Genomic DNA, 20,683 nt, shown 5'->3' on the forward strand with positions numbered 1-20,683 from the left:
ATTAAAAAGTAATATATTTTGAAATTTTGCAGTCATCACACAGACTGCCTTTGTCTGGAGAGGAAGGAGTGACTAGACTACATCCATCTCAAACTGTCCCATCAATTTCAGCCTTAAATCAATAAGCATGCTGAATCATTGGGCGCAATCTACCAGCCCTGTACACCAGAATCGGGGTGGGACATGGCCAGTAGATCCCGGGAGAGGCTGCCCCGGATTCCCGACGACCATTTTGCCTGGTGACATCTCACCAGATCTCGCGAGACGTTACGATCTGGACCTCACCCAAGAGTTAATGAAGTTTAAAGCCCACTTAGCCATGCTGACGTCTATCGAACGGCCACCCGGCATATATTGGCCTCGCCGAGGAGAGCCAAGCTGAGCGTTGATTAGAACTGATCCCCACAAGAGGGGACCAGGAGTACCAGCACTTAAGGGGGTCTCTCAGGCAATCGGACTCCACCGGTGGTCGGCCTTTGGCCAGGCTGGCACGATGCTACTTCTGGTGCCACCCAGGCACCACGGCACTGCCAGCCTGGCACTTCCAAGATGCCCAGAGGGCAATTCCAGGGTGGCAGTGCCAAGCTGGCATTTTGCCAGCACCAGGGATCAGGCCCAGGGGTGCCATGCTGGTATGTGCTTGGGTGCAGGATTGGGGGGGGGGCGCTCCAGGACTCCCCAACAGATGAGTTGGGGCAGTGGAGGGCATCCGGGGTTCTGTGATCAGCACACCATTTACAAAACAGCGTCCTGATCTCTACCTGCAGCGAGAAGCTCCACTCGTCGGAGCTACCCAGTGCAGGAAATGACGCTAAGTGTGGCCATGGGTGAGCGTTCCCCGCCGGGCCCAAAACAGCAACAGAGTGCAGTTAGATAGTGGGGTTGTTCCCAATGCGACCCCACTAATCCTGCCCAGAATGGACTCTGATTCGTTTTTTGGTTAGATTACAGAGTGCATTGCGTGTGATTCTCAAACTAATGCTGTTTATGGGACCTTGTAAAATGCATACCATCCTTACCCATGACAGTACAAAGTAATTCACTGGTTGTGAATCATATTAGAATAATAAAGCAATATATAAATAAATGTTCTTTCTTGCCACATGCGCAGGTGGAGACTAAACCTAGTTTTCATGTTCTTTACACAGTACAAGAAATCGAATGCATTCCACAGATGTATAGCTTTGACTTTTACTCACTGGCACCATCAACATATAGTATGGGTTCTAATTCAGCGGATAAAATTATATTAATGGTATTCACAGCAGTTTCTTGCAAGCCTAAGATATTTATTTCCGATCACAAAAACCTGAAACAATTTGCCATGGGGAATAAAAATCCAAGAACACTAATCCTTTTGAAATTCCCATACTTGCAAATGTCTGACTCTGACTGATAGCTTAACCAGCGATAGTGATGTGATGTTCAATTGAAAGAACCGTCAAGGCAAAAACTTTATCCGATCAAACTATCAGACGTGGCTCAGAAAGTAGCACCCTCGCCTCGGAGTCACAGGGGTCCTGGTCCAGGCACAAAGTCCAAGGCCGACATTCCAGTCTACTGTCTCTTGGATCAGAAGTTAAACCCCATCTGCCAGCTCGGGTGGTGTAAAAGATTCCGTGGCACTATTTCGAAGAAGGGAGTTGTCCCCAGTGTCCTGGCCAAAATTTAGCCCCCAGTGAACATCATCAAACAAAAACAGATTATCTGGACATTATCACATTGCTGTTTGTGGAAGTTTGCCGTGTGCAAATTGGCCGCCAGGTTTCCGACATTACAACAAAAGTATTTCATTAGCTGTCAAGTGCTTCAAGATATATCCAGTGATCATGAAAAGCATTAGATAAGTGCCCGTTTCTCTTTTGTAAGCCACGTACATCAGCCATTGTGACACTGAAGAAAATTCCTCAAAGGCATAATAGAAGCTTGCTACCATTAGGGGTCGACTGTGTGAAAATTCTTCTATCAACTAAAGAAACTCCAACCTATCCCGAACCGATTCACAAATTATCTGCCTTTTATCCAAGCAACGCAACAGATTTTAATGAATGCTTGGTGGTAGGAGACAAGATATATAACCACGCATACCTACAGTAGACATTTGTAGGAATGTTATATTATTCATTCATGAAAGCGTGCCTATTTGCTATTGAAATATTGAGTGCAGAATAAACATTGTTGAAATCCGTAGACCTAAATAACTTTTAAAAAGATATCTGAATTTCCACTTGCTGACTGCAAAGACCTCATAACTTTTCGGGTGTGATACTCTGGCCTCGTTTCGCTCAAGCAAGAGCGCAACAAGACTGGTGAATAGTGGGAAAGGCCGAAAATGAGTACCGCATCAGGCGTCAAACAGCTTGCAATGCAAGCCGCCCACTCCCATAGGCGAAATCGGGATCCCGCCATAGCGTGGCGAGAAACCAATTATCACCACTTAAGCCCTATTTCCATATAATTAACAGGAGCTACCCCATATCCAATGGTATCCCACGATCCAGCAAGTGTTCACGCTGGCGCCGATTAGTACTCCTTTTGAAAAATGTGAACTTGGCATATGGGTGGCTGCGGGGAGCTGAGGTGAGTAACCATCTTCACTCACAGGCAATGAGCCCAAGGACACTGGGCATGCAGCCCTTGTGCTCTGGCTGGGGTGGGGGGAGGTGCAGACCCGGTGCGTGGTGGGCTGCCATGGGGGGCTGAGCGTGCATGGGTCCTCCATGCCAACCCCTGGACCATGTGCCCCGTTCCGGGGGCAACCCTAGTCCCTGCCTGTTGGTCCACCGACCACCCATAACTCCTAGTGACCGCGGAGGCCTCTGGCCTTGAGGTTGAAGACTATTGCTAATGGGAATTGGCAATCGAGATTAAGTGAGCACATCACACATCACAAATGGATCTCCATGGGTGGACGGGCCATGTAGCATGTGGGGCTCATTGCCTAGCATCTCAATAACACCTTGATGCATGAACATCACACTGTGCTTGAACACTGCGGGAGGCAGCACCACCGACGCAGCGGCCAACCTTCGATCATGTCCGCAACCGGGTGTTTGTGGGCAGGGCGTGTCAGGTTGGGGGAACAGGAGAGGGAGGACGTCATGTCTGGGGGGGGGAGTGGAGTATGGGATTGGTGGTCGGCCCACATCGCAGATCAAAGAGCCAGAGGCGTCATTCTGGTTGTGGTGAGAGTATTTTAATGTTCCACATGCAAGTGTACACCACTGCCCTACTCTCCCGATGGTGCCGCCCCACTATCCCCCCCCCCCCCCCCCCCCCCCCCAATACACTCCACTCCTTACCTGCCCACCATTCCACGACCCCCAGTGCCCTCTCAGTGATCCACCATGTGCTTGGCCTTCCTAGCTCTCGCGCTACATTTCGGTGTATCCCCAGGATGCACATCAGAGGTGGAGGCAGCCAGATGCTTACCTCGTCCTGTCGCCTTCGATGCCCCTAACGAGTGCCCTCTGGGAGCTCTGGGGCCACAGGGCACCGCCACACTTATCCGCAGCACAAGTATCGTCGTGCCGCCCTGTTCCAGGTGCTGGCTGCGATATGAGGCCTCAACAGAGGGGTGGAGCACCGGGAAGCTAGTGGCCACTGTCGTCAGTCCATAGGATGGGTCCGGATTGCCACTCTGCGCCCCCTCTTCCCGCTCCATGCCCTTTGGGCCTGGAGGTTCACCTCGGGGCGGGGGCAGTGGTATTGAGCCCTGGCTGCCCCGGTGACATCTAGCCCTGCCAGCCTTGGCGGCCCCTCATTGTCTCCGCCATGGTGCTGCTGCCCTCGACGATGCTCCTCAGTGATTAGGCCATGTTCTACAGACCCTTGACAATGCCCACCTGCAACTGGGACAAGCTTTGCAGCACCTCAGCCATTCTCATTGGAGACCAGGCCATGCCCCTCAGAGCCTCATCAAGGTCAGCCTGGTACTGGGCCACATCCCCAGCGGTCGGACATTCTACCGATGCTCTGAGCCACGGTCGTCAATGACTGCGCCACGCCTTGGTCACCTCCACTAATGCTGCCGACGTCGTGCACCAGGCTCTCCACTGCTGTCGCCAGCTTAGTAGTGATGGCCTCGGTGCCACGCATTGCCGACAACATCTCCTGCGCAAGTAGCCTCTGGGAGTCCTCCAGTCGGCTAGGGACCTGCTGGAGTGTCGCTGATATCTCCCTCTGAAAGTCCTGGCTACTCCCCAATGTCTCCATCTCTGGGACAGCCTGTTCCAGAGGCTCAGCATCTGACTGGGACCCAGATGGGACCTGGGATCCAGCAGACCGACTGCTGTCTCACCTGGGCGTTACTGCCTCCACCTGATGTGCATCAGCAATTGTGTGGTGCTCACCAGATTGTGCGCCAGACGTCTGTCTGCTAATGTTTCCCACTGAGGTGTATGTCTCTGCGCTGGTGGAGGGTGGGGATGACAGCTGTGACGCATCAATTGCGGCATCCTCGGAGCTCTCCTCCGAGTTGGTCTCCTGGGGGGCAAGGGAGGGTACCACCCGGGATCGGCCGGCGTCGCCGGCTGGAGGACCTGTGGGAGAATGACCATGTGGTTAGTGGGAGGATGGGTGCCGCTCTGTCCTTGGCCACAGCCGTCACCTCCGGGGCCCATTCCTCGAAGGTCAAGGTCATGAGGATTCTTATGTATGGCACCCCTCTGCCAGTTTGCATCCTCCCCCGGCGATTGTGGGACAGATTCTTCTGCGGAGATGGAGATGGCATTGTTAGCCACACATGCAGTTCACATTGGTGAGGGGAGTGGTGAAGGAAGGGTTGCGGGGTAAATGGACGTTTGCTGGGGGGGGGGGGGGGGGGCGTGCAGCCCGGTGTAGGTCATTGGCCTTCTGGCAGCCCTGTGGCACTCTCTGGGACCCTCGGCAGAACAGTACATCCCTCCTGGCCTCAACCGCATCTAGAGGCCTCCCCTGGTCCGCGTCTGCAAACCTTGGGGGCGGCGTCACGGCTCCACGGCTGCGAGCTAAGTGGGGTTGGCTGTGCAAGTGCTGTTTAAGTGTTTCTCCGTGTTAGCAGGGGAGGGGCTGGCGAGCGCGGTCCTGGTGAAATCGGCTGACGAGCCTTCATTTGCAGCGTGAAACTGTGGCGCCTAGTTAAGTGGACCAATTAACATTGTATTGCGTTGCCAGCCTTGCCGGGCCGGGCACCAGGAAGCTCACGGCAGTTCCCGCTCGCTACCACACTTTGAAATCTTTCTGGAGAATCGTGCCCTTCAGGTTTTAAGGCTTTTATAATAACCAAACTAAAGACAACAGTGACAAAACACTTTTCGTAGCCAACGTTTATTCTACACTACAGATAAGACCTCCTTTTAAAACAACCAAAATTTTCCCTCCTGGGTTATACTTTATCGTACCCATTAAGTGGACAATTCAGTCCCCAGGAACTGATGAATTGTTTTCTTTTCCATTTTCAGCTGGATAACTTCTAATCGCCATACTGACTTTCACTGTGAGGTTACCCTGGCGATTCCTCTCTCTACCCAAGGCTAGGTGAATTTTCCAGCCCCATTTAAATCCTCACAAACTTGGTTTCTTCAATCTGAGCGCACGTTCCCACCCTCATTCTACATGAAGAACAACAGAGACTGGCTTCCTCGATTCTCTGCTCTCTCCCTCTCAGATTCATGCACACTGGCATATTTCTTTCAGTTTTCAGGTTATATCTCAGATAATCCTGTAATACAATGCTACAAAAGCTTGCTATGGACTCTTTCTTTCTCAAAGCCTATCCCCATGGCAAGGGGAACCACATGGGTCTTGGATACAGATAGAAAGCTAATTAGCTATCCTTTAGTCCCAGACTCTATGTTGAAATTAAATAGACAGTTTAAAGTATGGCCGTTGAGAAAAGCCTCTCATTCCGAAAAAAAACCCTATGAAATTTAGAGACCAACAATCCACCCGCAGTTGGGCAGCACGGTGGTGCAGTGGTTAGCACTGCTGCCTCATGGCATGAGGTCCCAAGTTCGGTCCCAGGTCAGTGTCCGTGTGGAGTTTGCACACTCTCCCAGTGTTTGCGTGGGTTTCGCCTCCACAACCCAAAGATGTGCAGGTTAGGTGGATTGGCCATGTTAAAATTGCCTCTCAATTGGAAACAATTAATTGGGTACTCTAAATATATATTTAAAAAAACAATCCACCCACAGTCAGCACATATATTCCTGACACTGTCTACAGGTGTGAATCTTGCATCTTTCATTCAGTAAAACAATCTGGGACCCACCCCCTCCCCCTTTAACCTGAACAACTCAAGCCACCCAAGCTTGTTGTCGGACAAGATTCAGAGTAAGTGCATTTTACCCTAAATTAAAGAGAAAGCATAACCATCGTATAAACTTTGTATGTGTAACAGCATAGAAATCAGCATCACTAATTTAAAATGTAAAGTCAGACTGCAGTGTTACTGCAATCAGGAATCCCAGGTGGCCAGAAACGTTTCACTGGATCATGGAGGAGAGGGGTAGTAAGCAGTATAACATTTACAAATCCCAACATCTCTTTCGTGAAACTCAAGGAGACAGCCCGAGAGAAGACAGAGGTGGACGAGAGCAGTTGATGGAATTAACTTACTGGAATGTATCCATTTGTGCAACTCAGTTCATCTGATCCAGCGAATCAATTTCAGCAGCTTTAAAACTTCATTCAACTAGAAACATGAAAAGACTGTGGCACAGAAGGAGGCCATTTGAACAATATCTTTGCCAGCTGGGAAAGTTATCCAGACTGATCTCATTTTCCAGTTCTTGGTCCATAGCCCAGGGCCAGGTAGAGAAATCATGGGCCCTGGTGCTTCTCCTGTTTCAGAGCCCCTAATTCCCCCCACCACACTTGGAACCCTCCCCCTAGGTTCCCAGCATTGGGAACTATAGTCACAGTTGGTTCAAGCTGTTTTAAATAGGTTTAGCAGAGCTTCTTGGCTTTTGCATGCCAAGGTTCTATTTGGAAAGCCGATTGAAAGCTCAGGTTTCAGTATGTTACACTTTACAACCAAGGCTCTCTAAGACAACTGCACACAACCTGGTCAGTCATATTTTGCAACCAGCTCTGCTTCTTCGAACCAAACCCTATTCAATAGGCAGACCGCAACATCCAAAAGACCTGAACATCACAAGCACTGTAAACAACAATCCTATGTACAAATGAGAATATTTTGAACTAACGGTGACATATTCTACTGGCCTATAACTCCTGGTTTTACTTCCAAACTTAAAAATGGCAAACATTTCCAGCAAATAAGCAACCAATGTAACAGAGAAATTACATTTTACATTGAGGGATAAATATTTTCTCATTTGAAATTGAACCTAGCCACACTTAGAAATGCCCAGCAATGAGCATATAATAGGAGAGCAAAGTACTGCAGGTGTTGGATATGTGAAATATAAACGGAAAATGTTGGAAATACTCAGCAAGTCAGACAGCATCTGTGGCAAGAGAGAGACAGAGTTAATGCTTCAGGGCCAAGATATGCACCAGTTCTGACCAAGGTTCGCTGTCCTGTTTCTCTCCACATAGATGCCGCCAGACGTGCCGAGCATTTACAACACTTCCCGTTTCTATTGGAATAAAAAGTAACCGATTCTGCCAGCCTCCTCATGAGCCTCTCATTCCTCGTCAGCCAGAAATCCAGCAGTAGTTGCCTACGATCTGGTTTGCACAACATTAAACATGAACAACAAAAAAAAAGCTACGATATCTGGACAAGATATCTTGCTCAGCCAAAAATAAAATCAATTTCAATGCAGTAAGAATCACAGAATTGTCAACAGTACAGCAAGAGGCCATTCGGCCCACTGAGTCTGCACTGGCTCTCTGAAAGAGCATTGGAACTAAAGTCACGCCCCTATCTTAATCCCATATAACCTTTCACATTCTGTCTTGTCAGGTAGCAATCCATTTCACTTTTGGATAAGAGCAAAATACTGCAGATGCTGGAAATCTGAATTAAAAATAGAAAATGCTGGAAAAATTCAGCGGGTCTGATGTGGAGAGAGAAACAGAGTTAATGTTTCCAATCTGTATGATTTTTCTGCAGAGGTTTTCCCTTCTGAATACCTCGATCGAACTTGCCTCCACCACCCTCTCAGGAAGTTTGTTCCAGACTCCAAACAGCTTCTTGAGTGAAAGATTCTTTCCTCGCATCACTTTTGCTCCTTTTGCCAATTATTTTGAATCTTTGCCCTCTAGCTCTCAGTGCTATCTTGAAAGGGGACAGTTTCTCACAATCTAACCTATCCATATTCCTCAGGATCTTGAATACCTCTATCAAGTCTCCTCTCAACATTCTTTTCTCCAAGGAAACAGCCCCAAATTCTCCAATCTAGCCTTATAGCTGCAGTTCTTTATCCCTGGAATCATTCTTGTGAATCTCATCCGTACTCTCTTCAATGCCTTCACATACTTCCTCAAGTATGGCAACCAGAATTGGATACAGTACTCCTGATGAGGCCTAACGAGTGTCTTATACAAGTTCAACATGACCTCCTCACTCTTGTACCCAATGCCCCATCAACGGGGCTGAGGGGGAGATGGTTCGCAGTTACAAATTACTAGGGGTGCACATCTCCAGAAATCTGTCCTGGTCCACCCAAGTCGACACTACCACCAAGAAAGCACAACAGCGCCTATACTTCCTCAGGAAACTAAGGAAATTTGGCATGTCCATATTAACCCTTACCAACCTTTACAGATGCACCATAGAAAGCATCCTATCGGGCTGCATCACAGCCTGGTATGGCAACTGCTCGGCCCAGGACCGCAAGAAACTTCAGAGAGTCGTGAACACCGCCCAGTCCATCACACGAACATGCCTCCCATCCATTGACGCCATCTACACCACCCGCTGCCTGGGGAAAGCGGGCAGTATAATCAAAACCTCTCCCACCCAGCTTACTCACTCTTCCAACTTCTTCCATCGGGCAGGAGATGCAGAAGTCTGAGAACACGCGCGAACAGACTCAAAAACAGCTTCTTCCCCGCTGTTACCAGACTCCTAAATGACCCTCTTAAGGACTGACCTCATTAACACTACACCCTGTATGCTTCATCCGATGCCGGTGCTTATGTAGTTACATTGTATACCTTGTGTTGCCCTATTATGTATTTTCTTTTATTCCCTTTTCTTCCCATGTACTTAATGATCTGTTGAGCTGCTCGCAGAAAAATACTTTTCACTGTACCTCGGTACACGTGACAATAAACAAACCCAATCCAATAAAGCCGAAGTTACAATATGCTTTATTAACTGCTCTCGCAACGTACTTTGCCACCTTCACTGACTTATGTACTTATACACCAATGTTTCTCTATTCCTACAACTCCTTTAGAGTTTCTCCCTTTATTTTTACTCGCTCTTTCAATATTCTTCCTTCCAAAATGAATCACCTCACACTTCTCTGCATTGAAGTCCATCTGCCACTTGTCTGCCAATCCACCAATGTGTCCTTTTGAAAGTCAAGACTATCCTCATCACAGCTGACAATGTTTCCAATCTTTGTATTATGTACAAATTTTGAAATCATGATCTAGACTTAGTGTTCAGGGCATAAATTGATCATTTAAAAAATTTGTAATTAATATAGGTGATCATTAAAAAGTGCCAAGCATCAGAGCCAAGTAATAAAATCTTTTTTTTCCTTTTCATTTAAGAAGTAGAGCTAGAAAGATTACACCCCAAGACTTGGTCACCAGGGGAGGGGAGGAAATTGGGGCCGAGCTAAGGATGTGGAGCCTCCAAAATCGGGTGTTTGGGTCAGTGACATGACAGGGTTTCTTAGGCTGGAGAAAATTAAGTTTGCTTTAAAAAAAATGTATTCCCCTCATTTTCATCAAGTACACAACAAAAGACAACCAAGAATAATAAACACAGTATCAATCCCCCAAACAGCATCCCCTTCAATAAACAAAGCCAAACATCACCCATACATTCCAAATAACACAAAAACAAAAACACCAAAAGAAAATTAATGGTCTTCCCATAAACAATGTACTCAACCCCACCAACACCCCCCCACCCCCCCCCACCCCCCCACCCCCCGCTAAGGTTCGATGGCATCCAATTCTCTTTTTTGGGAAAAACATTATTGAGGCATTTATAATTTTAACATTTTTAACAAAGATATCCGACCCACACAAAAATCCCCACAATAACATACCCAACCCCCCGCTCCCAACCATAGACTCTAGCCACCCATACGTTAGTTCCCTACCCTTATTTGTCACTTCCATGCCTCCCCTTTCTCCCCCGCCCCCCCACATTCCGGGCGGTCAATTTTCCCTGAAGAAGTCAATGAACGGCTGCCAACACTGAACCTGCAGTGAACCCCTTAAGGCAAACTTCATTTTCTCCAGCCTAAGAAACACTGTCATGTCACTGACCCAAACACCCGACTTTGGAGGCTCCACATGCGAAAATCCATGGATGGCATCCAATTCTTGAAAGTGCAATATAAACAATGGCCATGAATTGTAGAACCCATCTATCCTCCCCCCTCAGCTCAAAACTTCATCTGCTCGAGCGTCAGAAATTCCAGCAGGTCCTCCCACCAAGCCGAGGCACAGGGCGGCGAAGCTGACCTCCACCCCAGCAGGACCCGCCTCAGAGCAATCAGCGAGGCGAAGGCTAAAACATCTGCCCCGGCACCCGCCTGCAGCCCGAGCCGTTCTGACACCCCAAAAGTGGCTTCTAGGGGCCCTGGCTCCAAACTCACATGTAGTACCCCCAAGATGACCTTAAAAACGTTCCTCCAATACACCTCCAGCCTCGGGCAGGACCAAAACACGTGAACATGGTTTGCAGGGCCCTTGGCAGACTTCATATGAAAGGAAGAAGGTTGGCATTCAACCTGCGTTTTCCTCCCATCCCTGCCTAGCATGGATAGGTTTTTGGGGAGGAGGGGGAGAGGCAGGGTGTGTGCATGCCCCCACACCAAGCAGAGTGTGTGACTGTGTGCATGTCTGTTCTGTACAGTGTTGAAATAGTACTCAGCTTTTCAGTAGCTATGCCTACTGTTAGGATCCCGGATGAGAACCCTATTTGTAATTTGTAAAATTGTGATGAAATGTTACGGAACCACAGGAGCTATAATACAGACCTATGGATCCCTAAACAAACTTGAATTTAAACAACAAATTAACCACACGAACAAAGAAATAGCTTTAAAGTTAAGTTACAACAGTCCTTAAGTAAAATAGAAAACCTTAACTTACTTCCTAAACCTGCCACTATATTCCAATTAAGGACGCCCATATATTTCAAATACCACTCACGAATAAAGCTAACAACCAATTTCTATTTGCTTTCTCTGTTCATAATATTTAAGAAGTCTTACAACACCAGGTTAAAGTCCAACAGGTTTGTTTCAATGTCACTAGCTTTCGGAGCGCTGCTCCTTCCTCAGGTGAATCTCTACCTGCATCTCCACATCATAATATTTAAGATAGAGAATGTTTCAGGACCAAACTGAAACGCCTGTTTAGATGAGAATTCTAAGGCCAACTGCCTTTTTAGACAGACCTGGCTCCTCTTATCAACTGCATGCGTGGTTGCCGTCCTGTCCAAATCCGCCCCGCAAGAAGATGGGGGACGGATCGTGCGGGGCGGCGGAAGGAAGGAGGTCCTCCTTCAGAGAGGACGGCCCGACGATCGGTGGGCACCGATCGCGGGCCACCCCACATTTAAGGTACCCCCCGGTGCAGGATCCCGCCTCGCCCCCCCACAGGCCGCCCCCCCCAGCATTCACGCACCGCCCACGACTGTAGCGACCAGGTGTGGACGGCGCCGGGAGGAACCCGACTTTTTGGCCTGGCCGCTCGGCCCATCCGGGCCTCAGAATTGCGGGGGTGCCGGCGAATCGCCATTTTCGGTGTCTCCGGCGATTCTCCGGCCTGCGAAACTCGACCGGGCCATTCCCGCCGCTTGGGAGAATCGCGGGAGGGCGTCGGACCGGCGTCCCCGGAAATTTCGGCGGCCCAGGCGATTCTCCCAACTGGCGTGGGAGTGGAGAATCGCGCCCAATATCCCTCATAAATTACCTACACCCCAGAAGGTCCTTCAAATGTAAACAATATCCCATTAGCTAGCTATCTGTAAATATGTAAATAGTTCTCAAGATCTATTAGGAGAACACTTAACCTGCAAATCAATGATTACCTCACTTTTATTACACCTTCATCGCAGCTCTCGTAGTCATACTGTCTGTGTGCATCTTAACATTAGTAACATTACTGCAAAAAAATATATAAAATATGAAAATTTCTTATATTCATCGCACTACAGCCTTTGTCTTCCAGGCCTTTCTCTTGCATGCAAACTACCTGCAGTGGTTTCTGTGCCAAATTAAATTGTCATTGGACATCTGGCAGAAGGACTTGCTGACACAGCCAGCATACCACAAGGGTGATATATCCAAGTCAGGAAAAGCTCTCAATGATGATCAATTTACCACCTTTTGCTCCAGCTAAATGCAAGGACCTTGAAGGCAGACTCAAATTCCATTTAAGCTGCCCGAGTCAGTTGCCTCAGGCCACCACCACTCTCTTACCCAGTGTTCTAGAACCCACCATTTATTGCCATGGTAACCAGCCAGAGGCGGAAGGAGGCGAGATAGAGGGAGTCGGCTTTGAAAGAGTTCGTTCTGGTGAATTGAGGCTTTAAATAGGGAATTTGAGCTTGAAGGAGCAATCCACTTGCCTGCACTTTCAAGGGAAATCGGTGAGATGGTTGTGAGGAGAACCTGCTTCAAAACAGCTGTCGTCAACTTACTTGTGCTCCAGCCAGTGACGACCAGGCCCAAACAGAAATCTATGAGGTGAGAAAGAAATTTGGCATGTCGTACTACTTAATCAGTGATTGCTGTTGTTCAGTGAACACAGTGCGCTACCTCCAACCACTTTACATGTTGGCGTGCGGCTGACTTCCATTTTTTTCTGTATCTGGATTCATGCAACTTGGACCCTGGCTATTTTGCTGGATGCAACTTCACATCAATTTTTCTTTTGCGCTGTGTGACCCTAACAGCTGCCCAAAGCTCTGAGTTTACAGAATACACCAGTATCAGTCTTCAGATACATGACATTAACAGACTTCAGCTCTGCTTACAAGTGTTTCTGCAAAGTAACTTGAGGCAGAAACTTTAAAATAACTTCCGTTAATCTCATCATGCCTGTGATAAAGACTTCTTGTTGTGTTCCATTTTATTTAAACTTGCTGTAGAGTAAAAAAAAATGACTTACTTAGAAAAACACTCAAAATACAAGAGTATATATATTTAATCAGCCTTTTCCCTTTGTATTAATAGCTCATTCAGAGTTCCTAAAATATGAATGTCTATTAATGTGATTGCCAAAAGCTTGGCATACTTTTTTGGTTTGGTTATGATGAGACATGGAACTTGAGGCGTGGCCCCAACCTTCTCCAATGCACTCTTTTACTTCTCAATTGGAGATTGTAATGTTTTGCCATTAGACTATTTATTAGTTACAGAATACTGAGGGAAGGCTAAAGTAGCACCTTCATTCCTGGTACAAAACACGAGGTTTGTCTTAAGTGCAAAACAACATTTCTGTGCTACAGCTCCAGTTGGTTTTTTTTCCAATTAAGGGGCAATTTAGCGTGGCCAATCCACCTAACCTGCACATCTTTGGGTTGTGGGGCTGAGACCCACGCAGACACGGGGAGAATGTGAAAACTCCACATGGACAGTGAGCCGGGGCCGGGATCGAACCCGGGTCCTCAGCGCCGTGAGGCAGCAGTGCTAACCACTGTGCCACAGTACCACCCAGCTCCAGTTCTTTCGGACCAACATCCCACATAAGTCTTTTGACAAATTTGGAGATGGCATAGGCTGCCATGGAACAGTCCAGCTTCATTCAGTCCAACTATCGGTGCTACTTTGGACTGTACAGCGTCCAGGAGCAATTAGTGCCAAGTTTAGAGACATCACCATGTATATCACATGAAAACTGAATTAAGACCTCCCTGAACCCAATTCAGTAATGAAATGGGATAAAAGCAAATTACTGCGGATGCTGGAAAGCTGGTCTTTGACAAAGGGTCACCTGGACTCGAAACGTAAGCGCTTTTCTCTCCCTACAGATGCTGCCAGACCTGCTGATATTTTCCAGTATTTTCTCTTTGGTTTCAGTAAACGCACAACTAGCAGAGAAAGGAGAGGTTTTATAAAAATCCAATTTTTGATGATGTCCTGTCCATTCTTCATACAATAACCTAAACAATTAGCTTATTTCACTCACTTTGTGTAATTAGAGCTGAGTTCAATCTTCGTTTTTGCCAGATATTTGCATACCCTGTTCTGGCAGGAACAGTATAACCACCTAGATGCATTTGTCCCCTCCCATCACAGGAACCCCGATGCTGGCTGCAGCACCAGTTGAGGTTAGCTAACTCTGAAATAGGTGAAGGATCAAAGGGCATGACAAGTTCAATTGGGTTTCCTGGTGGCCCATGAGCCAATGAGAGGAGATTTTCATCCTATTGGTCTGCACTAATTTTACATCCAGATGCTAGAGGTCGATAAGCCGGGCTCTTTGGCAACAAGCCCCTCAGCTACAAAGAACTTGTGGGGTGAAATTCCTCCCAGCAATTTTGCCGCGTAAAAATCACAAGTAAAAACACCTGCCTTCAGACTTGCTTTTTTCACTGAAATTATCAGGAGGACTTTCAGACCCACACACTCTCAATACAAGCCTTTATTCATTTAATTCCAGTCATTATTGAACAATTCACTGATGAAGTTGTCCAGGCGGACTTACAGAAACCCCTGGGGCAGGATTTTCCGGCTGCCAGGATGATCCGGTCCCACGGCACATCCCGCCTCAAAGGGGCCAGAAGATCCCAGTCCTCATTTCTGACATGGGCTTGACACAGAGGAAAAAATGTACACGTCTTTGAGCAGATTATTGCCAAGTCACAGTAACTATTTATAAGATTACAAAATACTGCACCTGGTTAAAATTCTTGAATGAAAATTCTTTAAAAAGTGCGTCTCGGTCGTCAACCTCCTCCCACCCAGCTGCTTTTAATTCTGGTAGAAGCTGTTCCCTTTCCTCTGGGGATAACCATTGGGTCTGTGACGTCTAAAAGAACATCAAACACGAGACATTAATGAACCTCAAGAGAATCAACAACATAGAAATTTATAAATATGGACATTATGATAAATAAACATATGTTTAGTAATGTGAACTATCAAGGATTGTGTATAATTAAGGAGGAACAGACATAAAATGGCATTTCACTTGAACCTTAATGTCATGTTTTCTTCTTCTGTATGACAAGGCATGCATGACCATGGACAAAGAACTAGAACTCTCTCACTACACCCTAACCAAATATCCACAGATAAAATTAACATATGTTCTATAAGGGAAGTAAAGCAGACATGCAGGGCAGCTTCGTCGAGTGGCATGTGTGGCCTGTAATATGTGGCTACTGGTATCCTATACGGTCATATGTACAGGAAGTGCTGCCAGCTGCAGAAACTTGAGCTCCGGGTTTCAGAGCTCGAACGGCAGCTGGAGTCACTGTGACATACCCGTGAGGCTAAGAGCTACTGGATAGCACACTCAGAGAGGTGGTCAAACATCGGCAGCTTCGGAGCCTGGAGGCAGCGAGGGAATGGTGACTGCCAGGCAGTCCAAGAGAACTAGGCAGTGTAGCGCACAATGACTTACGAGAGAGACGAATAGAGATGAAGTCGATGAGGCTTTATTAAGCGTGACTTGTTCCCCGCAGTTCAGCAACAGACTGGAGCGGCGGGGAGAAGCCCGGGTTCTTATACTCCGCCTTCAGGGCGGAGCTAGGGGTCAACAGCCAACCAGGACCCGGGATCTGTCAGCCAATAGCATCACGGCTTCACAGTCCCACATGACCCCTAATGCATACTACCACATTCACCCCTTGTTAAAAATGAACCCGACGGGGTGGTGGTTCGCATGGTGGTAGGGGTTTACAAGGCTGGTCCTGGGAGGAAAAATTTTGGGCATGTCATTACAATCTTAGCCCTACACTGGGCTATGTACAAGGTTTGTGAACTCTTTACAATATTCATAAGAGAAAAGGAACATTTTCGTTACAGTCCAACAACATTCTTGGTGTCACACCGATGCCACGAGTCGAGCGGGCGGTCTGGTCTTCCTCGTCGATCGCCTCAGCCCCGGTGGTGGTGCAGGTGCTTGTTCCAGCGTAGTTGACTCCAGGAGCGTTTCGGTGTCTGTTTCTGTTTCACTCCTGGTCGGACACGGGAGGAGGACCGATCCTCCCGGGAAGGGGGCGGTCGCGGGGTGCGCCGGTGGCAGGGAGGGGGTGATCGGTGTCGGGGAGGGGGTGTGTGTGTTGCCGGCGGGCGCCAGTTCTCGCAGGGAGACCGTGTCCTGTCGGCCGTCGGGGTACGCCACGTAGGCGTACTGCGGGTTTGCGTGGAGGAGGTGAACCCTCTCGACCAACGGGTCCGACTTGTGCGCCCGCACATGTTTCCGGAGCAAGATGGGTCCTGGGGCCGCCAGCCAGGTCGGCAGCGACGTTCCGGAGGAGGACTTCCTGGGGAAGACAAGGAGGCGCTCATGAGGTGTTTGATTAGTGGTGGTACACAGCAGCGACCGGATGGAATGGAGAGCGTCCGGGAGGACCTCCTGCCACCGGGAAACTGGGAGATCCCTGGACCGTAGGGCCAGTAGGACGGTCTTCCAGACCGTGCCGTTCTCCCTCTCTACTTGCCCATTCCCCTGGGGGTTGTAGCTGATCGTCCTGCTCGAGGCTATACCCTTGCTGAGCAGGAACTGGCGCAGCTCGTCACTCATGAAGGAGGACCCCCTGTCGCTATGGATATATGCGGGGCAACCGAACAGTGTGAATATGGTGTTCAGGGCTTTAATGACTGTGGCCGCTGTCATGTCGGGGCAGGGGATGGCGAAGGGGAAACGGGAGTACTCGTCCACCACGTTCAGGAAGTATGTGTTGCGGTCGGTGGAGGGGAGGGGCCCTTTGAAATCCAGACTGAGGCGTTCAAAGGGGCGGGAAGCCTTGATCAGGTGCGCTCTATCCGGCCTGAAAAAGTGCGGTTTGCACTCCGCGCAGATGTGGCAGTTCCTGGTGACTGTACGGACCTCCTCCACAGAGTAGGGGAGGTTGCGGGACTTTATAAAATGGTAGAACCGAGTGACCCCCGGGTGGCAGAGGTCCTCGTGGAGGGCATGGAGACGGTCTATTTGTGCGTTGGCACATGTGCCGCGGGATAGGGCATCGGACGGCTCGTTCAGCTTTCCGGGACGGTACAAGATCTCGTAGTTGAAGGCGGAGAGCTCGATCCTCCACCTTAAGATCTTGGCATTTTTAATTTTGCCCCGCTGTGCATTATCGAACATGAAGGCTACCGACCGTTGGTCAGTGAGGAGAGTGAATCTCCTGCCGGCCAGGTAATGCCTCCAATGTCGCACAGCTTCCACTATGGCTTGAGCTTCCTTTTCCACTGAGGAGTGGCGGATTTCTGAGGCGTGGAGGGTTCGGGAGAAGAAGGCCACGGGTCTGCCCGCTTGGTTGAGGGTGGCCGGTAGAGCTACGTCGGAGGCGTCGCTCTCGACCTGGAAGGGGAGGGACTCGTCGATGGCGCGCATCGTGGCCTTTGCGATATCTGCTTCGATGCGGCTGAAGGCCTGGCGAGCCTCTGTCGACAGGGGGAAGGTAGTGGTCTGTATTAGCGGGCGGGCCTTGTCTGCATACTGGGGGACCCACTGGGCGTAATATGAAAAGAACCCCAGGCAACGTTTCAGGGCTTTGGAGCAGTGGGGGAGGGAAAATTCCATGAGGGGGCGCATGCGTTCGGGGTGGGGGCCTATTATCCCATTGCGCACTACATAGCCCAGGATGGCCAGCCGGTTCGTGCTAAAAACGCACTTTTCCTCGTTGTATGTGAGGTTCAAGGCGTTAGCGGTCTGGAGGAGTTTTTGGAGGTTGGCGTCGTGGTCCTGCTGATCGTGGCCGCAGATGGTTACGTTGTCGAGATACGGGAACGTGGCCTGCAACCCGTGTTGGTCAACCATTCGGTCCATCTCCCGTTGGAAGACCGAGACCCCGTTCGTGACACCAAATGGGACCCTTAGGAAGTGGTATCGACACCCGTCTGCCTCGAAGGCTGTGTACTTGCGGTCACCTGGCGGATGGGGAGCTGGTGGTAGGCGGACTTGAGGTCCACGGTGGAGAAAACCTTATACTGGGCAATCCGATTTACCATGTCGGATATGCGGGGGAGAGGGTACGCATCTAGCTGTGTGTACCTGTTGATGGTCTGGCTATAGTCTATGACCATCCTTTGCTTCTCCCCGGTCTTTACTACTACCACCTGTGCTCTCCAGGGACTATTGCTGGCCTGGATTATGCCTTCCTTCAGCAACCGCTGGACTTCAGACCGAATAAATATCCGGTCCTGGGCGCTGTACCGTCTGCTCCTAGTGGCGACAGGTTTGCAATCCGGGGTGAGGTTTGCAAACAAGGATGGCGGTTCAGCTTTGAGTGTTGTGAGGCCGCAGATAGTGAGTGGGGGTATTGGGCCGCCGAATTGAAACGTTAGGCTCTGCAGGTTGCACTGGAAATCTAATCCCAGTAATGTGGGCGCGCAGAGTTGGGGAAGGACGTAGAGCCTGTAGTTTTTAAACTCCCTCCCTTGCACCATTAGGTTCACGATGCAGAACTCTTTGATCTCTACGGAGTGGGATCCTGCAGCTAGGGAAATCTTTTGCGTACTTGGACGGATGGTCAAAAAACAGCGTCTTACCGTGTCGGGGTGGATGAAGCTTTCGGTGCTCCCGGAGTCGATCAGGCATGGTGTCTCGTGTCCGTTGATCAGCACCGTTGTTGTCGTCGTCTGGAGCGTCCGGGGCCGTGATTGATCCAGCGTCACCGAGGCCAGTCGTGGTCGTAGTGTCTCAGCATCTTCTTCGGACCCCGTGGAGCAGTCGATGCTGGGGTCCTTTGTTGTCATCCAAGATGGCGGCGTCCATGAATCGCACGCGGCCGGGGGTGGACAAAATGGCCGTCCCATGGATCGCACGGGGTCGGGGGTGGACAAAATGGCCACCCCCATGCATCGCACGTGGCTGGGGGGTCACAAGATGGCGGCGCCCATCCTCCCGTCGTGGTGGCCGGGACCCAAAATGGCGGCGCCCGCTGGTCGCACATGGGGCGCTGGGGGGGGTTGGGGAGCGTTTGGGATGCGCTGGGCTCTTTCTTCTCCGGGGACTGCGGCGACCCCCCGGGACCGGCACACAGCCGCGAAATGGCCCTTTTTGCCGCAGCTCTTGCAAATAGCTGCACGGGCCGGGCAGCGCTGCCGGGGGTGTTTCGCCTGCCCGCAGAAATAGCAGCGGGCCCCCCCGGGATGATCTGGCGTCTTAACCGCGCAAGCCTGTGAGGGGGGGGGGTTTGTCGCGGCGGGGGTCCACGGAGCCCAAGGGGCTGCCGCGCGGTCGGGGCCGTAGGCGCGGGCGTTTTGCGAGGCCACATCTAGGGAAGCTGCAATGGCCCGTGCCTCTGAGAGTCCTAGCGACTCTTTTTCTAAATGTCTTTGGCGGATTTGGGGAGAGTTCATACCTGCCACAAACGCATCGCGAATTAACATGTCCGTGTGTTCAGTCGCGTTTATCGGCGGGCAGCTGCAGCCCCGTCCCAAAATTAGCAGCGTGGCGTAGAACTCCTCTAACGATTCTCCGGGGCTTTGCCGTCTCGTTGCGAGTTGGTAGCGTGCGTAGACCTGGTTCACGCGGCGAACGTAGATGCTCTTCAGTGCTGCGAGCGCCGTCGGGAAATCCTCTGCGTCTTCTATGAGAGGGTAAATTTCCGGGCTTACCCTTGAGTGCAGGACCTGCAGTTTCTGGTCTTCTGTGATCCGGCCGGGGGCCGTTCGGAGGTAGCCTTCGAAACAGGCTTGCCAGTGTTTAAAAACTGCTGCCGAGTTCACTGCGTGGGGGCTGATCCGCAGGCATTCCGGGGCGATCCTGAGCTCCATAGTCCTTTAAGCACGCCTAATAAATTGTAGCGCACAATGACTTACGAGAGAGACGAATAGAGGTGAAGTTGATGAGGCTTTATTAAGCGTGACTTGTTCCCCGCAGTTCAGCAACAGACTGGAGCGGCGGGGAGAAGCCCGGGTTCTTATACTCCGCCTTCAGGGCGGAGCTAGGGGTCAACAGCCAACCAGGACCCGGGATCTGTCAGCCAATAGCATCACGGCTTCACAGTCCCACATGACCCCTAATGCATACTACCACATTAGGCAGGTGGTGCAGAGAAGTCCCCTGGGTTCCCGCTCACAAATTGGGTTTCCAAATTGGAAGCTGGTGAGGGCACTAGTTCCTCAGAGAGTGCAGTCAGGGCCATGTCTGTGGCACGACGAATGGCTCGGCAATGCAGGAGAGGAGGATGAAGAAAGGAAGAGCAATTGTGTTTGGGGAACAGACAGGCGTTTCTGTGGCCATAGATGTGACTCCAGGACTGGATATGGTCTCTCCGGTGCCAGGGTCAAGACTGTCAGAGAACGACTGCAGGAAGCTTGGGAGAAATAGAAGAAAATGCAGGCTAGCAAGGACCGGTATGATGGCTGGTTTGCATTGAAATACAGGCAGCAAGACTTTGGATGACTTCCGG

General features: G+C 49.9%; 1 protein-coding gene across 3 annotated transcripts in view; it reads right to left on the reverse strand.

The window, feature by feature from the left end:
* The window catches only part of LOC140427008 (pterin-4-alpha-carbinolamine dehydratase 2-like), a 140,999-nt gene that overhangs the window by 91,041 nt on the left and 29,275 nt on the right, over window positions 1-20,683 (reverse strand). For 2 of the 3 annotated variants that reach the window (XR_011948360.1, XM_072512389.1), the window contains exon 2: window positions 14,992-15,123. Coding sequence is in view for 2 of the 3 variants with exons in the window: in XM_072512389.1 (XP_072368490.1) it covers window positions 14,992-15,123 (132 nt within the window). In the remaining variant the exon portion in view is untranslated. Of the gene's footprint in view, window positions 1-14,991; window positions 15,124-15,291; window positions 15,349-20,683 lie in introns of those variants that run through there. The other variant, XM_072512390.1, reaches the window with a different exon arrangement.

Source organism: Scyliorhinus torazame, chromosome 7 (genome assembly GCF_047496885.1).
Source record: "Scyliorhinus torazame isolate Kashiwa2021f chromosome 7, sScyTor2.1, whole genome shotgun sequence".
In the NCBI taxonomy this organism is placed as follows: Eukaryota; Metazoa; Chordata; class Chondrichthyes; order Carcharhiniformes; family Scyliorhinidae; genus Scyliorhinus; species Scyliorhinus torazame.